The sequence below is a fragment of the Nicotiana tomentosiformis genome, chromosome 1 (genome assembly GCF_000390325.3).
Source record: "Nicotiana tomentosiformis chromosome 1, ASM39032v3, whole genome shotgun sequence".
Lineage (NCBI taxonomy): Eukaryota > Viridiplantae > Streptophyta > Magnoliopsida > Solanales > Solanaceae > Nicotiana > Nicotiana tomentosiformis.
Genome location: NC_090812.1, coordinates 25,011,291 through 25,022,123, shown reverse-complemented (window position 1 = coordinate 25,022,123; position 10,833 = coordinate 25,011,291). Strand labels below are relative to the sequence as shown.

The 10,833-nt window shown below is 43.6% G+C and overlaps 1 protein-coding gene across 1 annotated transcript; it reads left to right on the top strand.

The window, feature by feature from the left end:
* The first annotated feature begins 251 nt into the window (after positions 1–251).
* On the top strand, positions 252–713 carry LOC138904619 (uncharacterized). Its single transcript, XM_070193123.1, has one exon. The coding sequence runs from the start codon at positions 252–254 to the stop codon at positions 711–713; it is 462 nt and encodes a 153-aa protein (XP_070049224.1).
* The last annotated feature ends 10,120 nt before the right edge of the window (positions 714–10,833 follow it).

The following is a 10,833-nucleotide window of genomic DNA, read 5'->3' as shown; positions in this document are numbered from 1 at the left end:
CCAGGGCCATTATAAGTGATTGGGGATCGCACTTTTGCAACAAAGATTTTGATACCTTACTCACCAAGTATGGTGTCACTCACAAAGTCTCGACCCCCTATCATCCTCAAGCAAACGGATAAGTGGAAGTCTCCAACCGGGAGATCAAGAGTATTTTGTCAAAGACCGTGAATGCCAATCGGACGAATTGGTCGAAGAAACTTGATGATGATCTATGGGCTTATAGGACGGCTTACAAAACTCTGACTGGGATGTCTCCATACCGGTTGGTGTTCGGGAAAGCTTGTAACCTTCCGGTTGAACTTGAGCATAAGGCTATGTGGGCATTTAAGAAGCTTAATCTTGAGTGGGATGTCGCTGCTAACCTGAGGGTGGCACAATTGAATGAGATTGATGAATTTCGGTACCATGCATATAAAAATTCTTCCTTATACAAGGAGAAGATGAAGTACATCCATGACAAGTACATCCGGAACAAGGATTTCAAAGAAGGTGATCTTGTGTTACTATTCAATTCTCAGTTACGGATGTTTCAGGGAATGTTCAAGTCTAAGTGGAGTGGTCCGTTTGAGGTTGTGAAGGTGACACCCTTTATTGCATTAAACTTGAAGAATAAAAATGATGAAGTGTTTAGACTCAATGGTCACCGGGTGAAGAATTATCTTGGAAAGGTTGATGATGGCCACATCATGGCATTAATTCATTTCAAGTGATTGATGGTAATCTACGTCATGCCGCGACGTTAAATCAGGTGCTTCTTGGGAGGCAACCCATATTTCTTTTTATTCTTCTTTTTCTTCTTTTTCAGATAGGTTTTGTTTTGTTCTAACTGGTTTTGAAGTGAATTGCAGGAATGAGTGTGCTTTGTAGGAACTGTGCTCGAAAAAATGGCTAAGTGTTGAAACAGTGCGGACCGCACAATCTTGCATGCCACAGCAGAAAGGAGTCAGCGACCGCACAATTCTTTGTGCGGTCGCACAACTGGAGACCCAAAAATGCAAACTCTCTGATGTTTGAAATTGCAGAGAAATGGCCAATCTGTGGCCGCACTTGTAATTCTGCGGCCCGTACAAATATCTGTGGCCGTACTCAATTTTTTACGGATCGCAGATCTTCAGAGGGACTAGGTACAGAGTGCGGACCGCACACAAAATTGTGCGGCCGCACTCAGCTGCACATTTTGACCTAAATTGGTCAACCTATAAACATGCCCTCCACTCACTGTTCCAAACTTTAGCACTTTGAACTCTTGGCATCTAAGCAAGCACAGTGCACAAAAATTGTTTCAAACATCACACTCATTTCATCGTCCTAGATTCTCCCCTGCATCCCTCATCACTGGTATGTTCAATTTGTGTTTAGAATTTCAAAATTTTCTTAGTTTTTGTCCTTAATTAGTATAGTTTTTTTAGGCCTAAATGTCAGATGATTCATCATGTGTGCTTAAAATTGTGTGGGTAATTTCATATGTACTCATTGGGGGTTGGGTAAATCATGTATCATGTCTAGTCTGTCAATACTATGTCAAAATTGTGCAAAATATTGAAAAACCTAAGTTCAGTGACGTATAATTTTGAATTGTGCGGTCGTACATGAAATTGTGCGGTCCGCAGATCCCTAGTTTTAGGGCAAGTCTGTGCATTCAATGTGCGGACCGCACTCAAAAATATGTGGTCCGTAGAAAATGACCTACGGCCGCAGAAAAATTTATGCGACTGCAGATCCAAACTTCAGAGAATTGGTATTACTGGGCCTGGAATTGTGCCACCGCACTCACAATTGTGTTGTCCGCACTTCAATTGTGCGGCCTCACTTCAAAAGTGTGCGGTCCGCACTGAGAAATGTGCGGACCATACTTTCACATTTGCATACTGTATTGTCTGTAACTTTTTACAGCATGTGTGATGACCCAAAAGGTCATCTTATTCTTTAGAACTCGAATCTGCGCCCTTAAGCCTTAAAAATCTTATTTTTACCCTCCTCGATTTTCATGCACAATCCGGGAAGGTTTACGGAAAGCTTTTATGTTGAAAATTGATGAAAATAAGAATTTATGCCTTAAAAATTAATTTTAGTTGACTTCGATCAATATTTTCGTAAACGGGCCCGAATCCGGGTTTTGACGGTCCCGGTGGGTCCGTATCGAATTATGGGACCTGGGCGTATGCTCGGAATCGAATTCGGAGGTCCCTAGCTCAAGTTATGAATTTTTGATGAAAATTAAAAGTCTGAAAATTAATTATTTTTAAGAATTGATTGATGTTTGGCATTGTTAGTGCCGGGTCCGCATTCTGGTTTCGGAGCCCGATACAGGTTCATTATGATATTTAAGACTTGTCTGTGAAATTTTGTGAGAAATGGAGTTGATTTGACGTGATTCAGACGTCCAGTTGAGAAAATAGAAATTTTAAAGTGTTCTTGAGAATTTCATTTGATTTGGTGCTAAATTCGTAGTTCTAGGTGCTATTTTGGCGATTTGATCACGCGAGCAAGTTTGTATAATGTTTTTACACTTGTGTGCATGTTTGGTTTGGAGCCCCGAGGGCTCGGGTGAGTTTCGGATAGGCCACGAGATGTTTTAAACTTTGGAAATCTAATATTTTGCTGCAGCAGGTGTTCTGGCATGTCCTTCTTCGGAGGGGGAGTCAGTCGTTCCTTCATCGCGAACGCGAGCAATGCCTCGCGAACGCGAAGGCCAGGGGGAGTAACCATCGCGAACGCGATGTGGGTCTCGCGAACGCGTAGGCTTGGCAGCCAGTACCCTTCGCGAACGCGACAGTGCTCTTGCGAATGCAACAGTGCTCTCGCGAACACAATGAACACTGTCGCCCAGCACTTAACAGAATCCAAAAACGGAATTTTAGCCAAAAATTCATTTTTTCAAAAACCAAACGGTGAGAGGCGATTTTTCAAGAGCCATTTCTTCCCCAAATTGTTGGTATGTGATTCTAAACCATTTTCTTTCAATTACCCATTACATTTTTTGAATTTTCAACCTAAAATCTAGAGTTTTCATGGTAGAATTAGGGGTTAGGGTAGAAACTAGGAATTTCGGGAATTTGGGGATTTAGACCTCAATTTGAGGTCGGATTCCAAAACCAATTATATATTCGGGCTCGCGGATGAATGGCTAAAAGGATTTTGGTCTGAACCTTGGGTTTTGACCAAGCGGGCCCGAGGTTGATTTTTTGACTTTTTGGAGGAAAAAATTGGGAAATTTAATTTATGAAATATGAATGACTCCTTTAGCAATATTTGATATTATTGAGTCATTTTTGAATAGATACGAGTAGTTTGGAGGTGAAATCCAAAGGAAAAGTTGTGATTGAGAATTAAGTGGCCTTCAGAGCAAGGTAAGTGTCGTGTCTAACTTTGGCTTGAGGGAATAGGTATTATGTGTTCATTTTCTACGTGTTTGGTTGTTAAATACGATGTATAGTGAGGTGACGAGCATGTATGCATCGTTGTCGAGTCATAGCATGCGAGTGAAATTCTATTCTTGTCTATTTTATAGCCTTAAATTCTACTATCCATGCTTAGCGGGTTATTTGAAATGCTGGGTGACTCATATATGGTTTCACTGAGATTTGGTAAATTTCGAATATTGATTCAAGGTTGAGATTACATTGTGCTATTGATTATGTGTAAAATACTGGTTTCTTTGTGATACTCTTATCTATCCGTTGTTATTGATTCTGTGATTGGTGAGGAGGAGTGTAAAGCACGAAGGGTGATGCCGTGCATGCATTATCCATATTGTGAGGTTGAGAGTAAAACCATGAAGGGTGATGCCGTACCGTTCTATTTATTTATTTGGGCGAGGTTGAGAGTAAAAGCACGAAGGGTGATGCTGTGTCGTTCTATTTATTTATTTGGTGAGGTTGAGAGTGAAAGCATGAAGGGTGATGCCGTGCAGTTTTCCTTTGTTGTTTTAATTGCTCAATTCATTTAAGGACTTTCTGTTTAATTCTGTTTTTTCATTATTCTCACTCCTTATGTTGTATCCCCCCACTATATGTCCCCTTCCCATTATTTCTGCGTTATTGCTTTATTTACCATTGTTTCCACAGGCATGATTATACTGTTCAGGTTATATGTGGGTGTCTTGTCCTAGCCTCGTCACTACTTCACCGAGGTTAGGCTCGACACTTACCAGTACATAGGGTCGGTTGTACTGATGCTGCACTCTGTACTTTCTCTGCAAATTTTGATACCGGCTCAGGTTGATCGAGATTTGCTATTGGTCCGCTGTCCGGATACTCAAGGTAGATCTGTTGGCGTTCATGGACCTTGAAGTCCCCGTCTATCTTTTATGTCCTTCTGTTTTCTTTCATTCAAACAATTGTATTTCTTTCACGCTATTACTTGTGGTAAATTCTTGAATGCTCCTGAATAGTGACTCCAGATCCAGGTGGTAGTAATTAATACAGTTTTATGATATTCCACACTTATTATATTTTATCTTAGTTAATTATTGTTATTTACTGAATGGAAATAAGGAATTGGTTTAACGATTTTTCTAACGTTGGCTTGACTAGAAAGTGAAATATTAGGCGCCATCACGGTCCCGTCGGTGGGAAATTTCGGGTCATGACAGTTGGTATCAAAGCACTAGGTTTCCTAAGTCTCACGATTCATGAGCAAGCTTAGTAGAGTCTGGAAGATCGGTACGGAGACGTCTGTGCTTATCTTCTAGAGGCTATGAAGTTTAGGAACAAGTTTCACTTCTATTCTTCTCTGTCGTGTGATTTTGTTTTCTCAATATTGATTGAACTCTTCTACTCTTATTCTCTCGCAGATGGCGAGAACACGCACCACTTCCTCTCCTGAGCTGCAGCCAGAGCCTCCAGTGACAGCTCCTACGCAGGGCAGAGGTCGAGGCCGAGGTCGTGCCAGAGGCCAAGGTCGTGCCAGAAGCCGAGGTAGGGGCAGGGCTCTACCTAGGGCCCGAGCAGTAGCCCCATCAGTGGAGCCTCAGATAGAGCTTGACGAGGAAGTTCCAGCCCAGACTGTTCCTGCCAGACCAGCTCAGGTTCCGGAGGGGTTCATTGCTACGCTAGTACTTCAGGACGCTTTGGGCCGTTTGGTGGGCCTTATGGAGAGTGTGGCCCAGACTGGCGCATTTCCCATGGCACCAGTATTCTCTCAGGCTGGAGGAGGAGCCCAGACTCCCACCACTCCCGCTCCGGAGCAGATAGCTCCCCAGTATCAGGCTCCAACAGCTCAGCCAGTCGGATTAGTTTAGCTGGTTATTGCGGCACAGGTTAGAGATGGGCCAGCTATGTCTTCTAAGTCTTTATGGAGATTGGACAGGTTTATCAAGCTCTTTCCTGTTCACTTCAGTGGTGCTCCTTCAGAGGATCCTCAGGAGTATCATGACCGCTGTCACGAGGTTTTACGGAACATGGGTATGTGATGACCCGAAAGGTCATCTTATGCTTTAGAACTTGAATCTGCACTCTTAAGCCTTAAAAATATTATTTTTATCCTCCTCGATTTGCGTGCGCAATCCGGGCAGGTTTTCAGAAAGATTTTATGTTGAAAATTGATGAAAATAAGAATTTATGCCTTAAAAGTTAATTTTAGTTGACTTCGGTGAATATTTTTGATAAACGGACCCAGATCCGTGTTCTGACGGTCCCGGTGGGTCCGTATTGAATTATGGGACCTAGCTCAAGTTATCAATTTTTGATCAAAATTAAAAGTATGAAAATTAATTATTTTTAAGAATTGATTGGTGTTTGGCATTGTTTATGTCGGGTCCGTATTCTGATTCCGGAGCCTGGTATAGGTTCATTATGATATTTAAGACTTATCTATGAAATTTGGTGAGAAACGGAATTGATTTGATATGATTCGGACGTCCAGTTGAGAAAAAAGAAATTTGAAAGTGTTCTTGAGAATTTCATTTGATTTGGTGCTAAATTCGTAGTTCTAGGTGTTATTGTGGCGATTTGATCGCGCGAGCAAGTTCGTATGATATTTTTAGACTTGTGTGCATGTTCGTTTTGGATCCCCGAGGGCTCGGGGGAGTTTCGGATAGGCCACGGGATGTTTTGGACTTTGGAAATCTGGTATTTTGCTGCAGCAGGTGTTCTGGCATGTCCTTCTTCGCGTTCGCGAAGGTACACTCGCGAATGCGAAGAGTAAACTGGGTAGCTAAAAATTTCTTCTTCGCGAACACGAAGGCTTGGTCGCGAACGCAACGCGATGGGGGCGTTACCCTTCGCGAACGCGACAAGCCCATCGCGAACGCGTAGTGTTAGGCATTGGGGAGGGGAAGTCAGCCGTTCCTTCATCGCGAACGCGAGCAATGCCTCGCGAACGTGAAGGCCAGGTGGGAGTAACCATCGCGAACGCGATTTGGGTCTTATGAATGCGTAGGCTTGGCAACCAGTACCCTTCGCGAACACGACAGTACTCTCGTGAACGCGATGAACATTGTCGCCCAACACTTAATAGAATCCAAAAACAGGATTTTAGCCAAAAATTCATATTCTCAAAAACCAAACGATGAGAGGCGATTTTGGTAAGTGATTCTGAACCATTTTCTTTCAATTACCCATTACATTTCTTGAATTTTTAACCTAAAATCTAGAGTTCTCACGGTAGAATTAGAGGATAGGGTAGAAACTAGGGATTTCGGGAATTTGGCGATTTAGACCTCAATTTTAGGCCGGATTCCAAAACCAATTATATATTCGGGCTCGGGGATGAATGGGTAAAAGGATTTTGGTCCGAACCTCGGGTTTTGACCAAGCGGGCCCGGGGTCGATTTTTCGACTTTTTGGAGGAAAAAATGATTCCTTTAGCAATATTTGATATTATTGAGTCATTTTTGAATAGATACGAGTGGTTTGGAAGTGAATTCCAAAGGAAAAGCTGTGATTGAGAATTAAGTGGCCTTCGGAGCAAGGTAAGTGTCGTGTCTAACTTTGGCTTGAGGGAATAGGTATTATGTGTTCATTTGGTACGTGTTTGGTTATTAAATATGATGTATAGGTGAGGTTACGAGCATCTATGCATCATTGTCGAGTCATACCATGCGAGTGAAATTTTATTCTTGTCTATTTTGTAGCCTTAAATTCTACTATCCATGCTTAGCGGGTTACTTGAAATGTTAGGTGATTCATATCTAGTTTCACTGAGATTTGGTAACTTTCGAATATTGATTCAAGGTTGAGATTACATTGTTCTATTGATTATGGGTAAAATACTGGTTTCTTTGTGATACTCTTATCTATCCATTGTTATTGATTCAGGGATTGGCGAGGAGGAGTGTAAAGCACGAAGGGTGATGTGTGCATGCATTATCCATATTTTGAGGTTGAGAGTAAAAGCACGAAGGGTGATGTTGTGCCGTTCTATTTATTTATTTGGGTGAGGTTGAGAGTAAAAGCACGAAGGGTGATGCCATGCCGTTCTATTTATTTATTTGGTGAGGTTGAGAGTAAAAGCACGAAGGGTGATGCCGTGCAGTTTTCCTTTGTTGTTTTAATTGCTCAATTCGTTTAAGGACTTTCTGTTTAATTCTGTCTTTTCATTATTCTCACTCCTTATGTTGTATTCCCCCACTGTATGTCCCCTTCCCATTATTTCTGTGTTATTGCTTTATTTACTATTGTTGCCACTAGCATGATTATACTGTACAGGTTATATGTGGGTGTCTTGTCCTAGCCTCGTCACTGCTTCGCCGAGGTTAGGCTCGACACTTATCAGTACATGGAGTCGGTTGTACTGATGCTGCACTCAGCCCTTTCTGTGCAGATTTTGATACCGGCTTAGGTTGATCGAGATTTGCTATTGGTCCACTGTCCGGAGACTCAAGGTAGATCTGTCGGCATTCACAAACCTTGAAGTCCCCGTCTATCTTTTATGTCCCACTATTTCCTTTCATTCAGACAGTTGTATTCTTTCAGGCTATTATTTGTAGTAAATTCTAGAATGGTCATGAATTGTGACTCCAGATCCGGGTGGTAGTAATTAATACAGTTTTATGATATTGCGCACTTATTATATTTCATCTTAGTTAATTATTGTTATTTATTGAAAGGAAATAAGGAATTGGTTTAATGATTTTTCTAACGTTGGCTTGCCTAGCATGTAAAATATTAGGCGCCATCACGGTCCCGTCGGTGGAAAATTTTGGGTCGTAACAATTGGTATCAGAGCACTAGGTTTCCTAGGTCTCACGATTCACGAGCAAGCTTAGTAGAGTGTGGAGGAATGGTACAAAGACTTTTGTGCTTATCTTTCAGGCTATGAAGTTTAGGAACAAGTTTCACTTCTATTCTTCTCTGTCAGGCGATTTTGCTTTCTTAATACTGATCAAACTCTTCTACTCTTATTCTCTCGTAGATGGCGAGAACACGTACCGCTTCCTCAGCTGAGCAGCAGCCAGAGCCTCCAGTGACAGCTCCTATGTGGGGCAGAGGTCGAGGACGAGGCCGTGCCAAAGGCCGAGGCAGGGGCAGGGCTCAGCCTAGGGCCCGAGCAGCAGCCCCAGCAGTGGAGCCTCAGATAGAGCTTGATGAAGAGGTTCCATCCCAGACTGTTCCTGCCGGACCAGCTCAAGTTACGGAGGGGTTCATTGCTACCCCAGTACTTCAGGACGCTTTGGTCCGTTTGGTGGGCCTTATGGAGAGTGTGGCCTAGACTGGCGCATTTCCCATGGCACCAGCAGTCTCTCAGGATAGAGGAGGAGCCCAGACTCCCACCACTCCTACTCCGGAGCAGATAACTCCCCAGTATCAGGCTCCAGCAGCTCAGCCAGTCAGATTAGTTCATCCGGTTATTGTGGCACAGGTCGAAGATGGGCCAGCTATGTCTTTTGAGGCTTTATGGAGATTGGACAGGTTTATCAAGATCTTTCCTGTTCACATCAGTGGTGCTCCTTTAGAGGATCCCCAGGAGTATCTTGACAGTTTTCACGAGGTTTTACGGAACATGGGTATAGTGGAGACCAATAGGGTCGATTTTGCTGCATTTCAGATGACTGGTTCCGCCAAGAAATGGTGGAGAGATTACTTGTTGACCAGACCAGCTGGGTCGCCTGCTCTTACTTAAGACCAGTTCTCTTAGCTCTTCATAGAGAAGTTTCTGCCTATCAGATTGAGAGAGGAGCGTCGTCGTCAGTTTGATCGTCCCCAACAGGGCAGTATGACTATTACTCAGTATGAGACCCGTTTTGTGGATTTGGCCCGTCATGCTATTCTTCTTCTTCCTACCGATAGAGAGAGGGTGATGAGGTTTATTGATGGATTTGCTCAGCGTAACAGATTGAAGATAGCTAAGGAGACTAGGAGTGAAATTTATTTTCAGGCGGCTGCTAATGTCACCAAATGAGTCAAACTGGTTCTTACTTAGGGAGGTCAGGGGTTTGACAAGAGACCTCATCATTCCGGTGAGTTCAGTGGTGCCTCACCTAGAGGCTGGAGTACTTTTGGTAGAGGCCATCCTCCCAGGCCATTTCATTCAGCGCTCCAGGCATCCCATGGTGCCTCAGGTGGTCGTGGCCCTCAGATGCATTATTCCGACCAGCTAGCCTATAGTACACCACCAGCTCCTATTAGTGCACCTCCACTCTAGAGTTATCAGGGTGGTTATTCAGGTCGACAAGATCAGTTTCAGGGTCAGCAATCACAGCAGCCGAAGTTATTTTATACTTGTGGTGATCCGAGTCACATTGCTAGATTTTGCCCTCAACGGGCAGCTCACAACATCAGAGTTCCCGTGCCATGGTCCCGACACCAGTTGCTACACCACCTGCTCAGCCAGTCAGAGGCAGGGGTCAGACAGCCAGAGGTAGAGGCTAGACTGTTAGAGGTGAAGGTCAGGCCGTTAGAGGTGGAGACCAGCCAGTTAAAGGCTGTCCCAGGGATGTAGTTCAGGGTGGTGGGGCCAAACCCCAGTGTTATGCTTTCCAAGCCAGGCCTGAGGCTAAGTCATCTGACGCTGTTATCACAGGTACTGTTTCAGTTTGCAGTAGAGATGCTTCAGTTCTATTTGATCCGGGATCTACTTACTCCTATGTGTCATCCTATTTTGCTTCCTATTTGGTTGTGCCACGTGATTCTTTGAGTGCTCTTGTGTATGTGTCCACACCAGTGGGAGATGCTATTTTTGTAGATCGTGTTTATCGTTCGTGTGTGGTCACACTTGGGAGTCTTGAGACTCGTGTAGATCTTCTACTTCTCGACATGGTTGATTTGATGTCATACTGGGTATGGATTGGTTGTCACCTTATATTAGATTGTCACGCTAAGACAGTGACCTTAGCCTTATAGGGGTTGCCTCGATTAAAGTGGAGAGGAACTCTTGGCCATTCTGCCAGCAGGGTTATCTCTTATGTGAAGGCTCGGCATATGGTCGAGAAGGGTGGTCTAGTTTATTTGGCTTATGTCCGCGATTCTAGTGCAGAGGTTCCTTCCATAGATTCGGTGTCGGTTGTTCGTGAGTTTCCAGAGGCATTTCCTGCAGACCTGCCGGGGATGCCACCCGACAGGGATATTGATTTCTGCATTGATTTGGCTCCGGGCACTCAGCCTATTTCCATTTCGCCATATCGCATGGCCCCGCCAGAATTGAAAGAATTGAAGGAGCAGTTGCAAGATTTGCTTGCTAAGGGCTTCATTAGACCTAGTGTCTCGCCCTGGGGTACACCTGCGTTGTTTGTGAAGAAGAAAGATGGATTGATGAGGATGTGTATAGATTATCGGCAGTTGAACAAAGTCACCATCAAGAACAAGTATCCATTGCCGAGGATTGATGATTTATTTGATCAGCTTTAGGGTGCCAAGGTGTTTTCGAAGATTGATTTGAGATCTGGCTACC

Coding starts and splice junctions, on each gene's coding strand:
- LOC138904619 (XM_070193123.1), top strand. CDS start 252: ATGTCTCCATACCGGTTGGTGTTCGGGAAAGCTTGTAACCTTCCGGTT.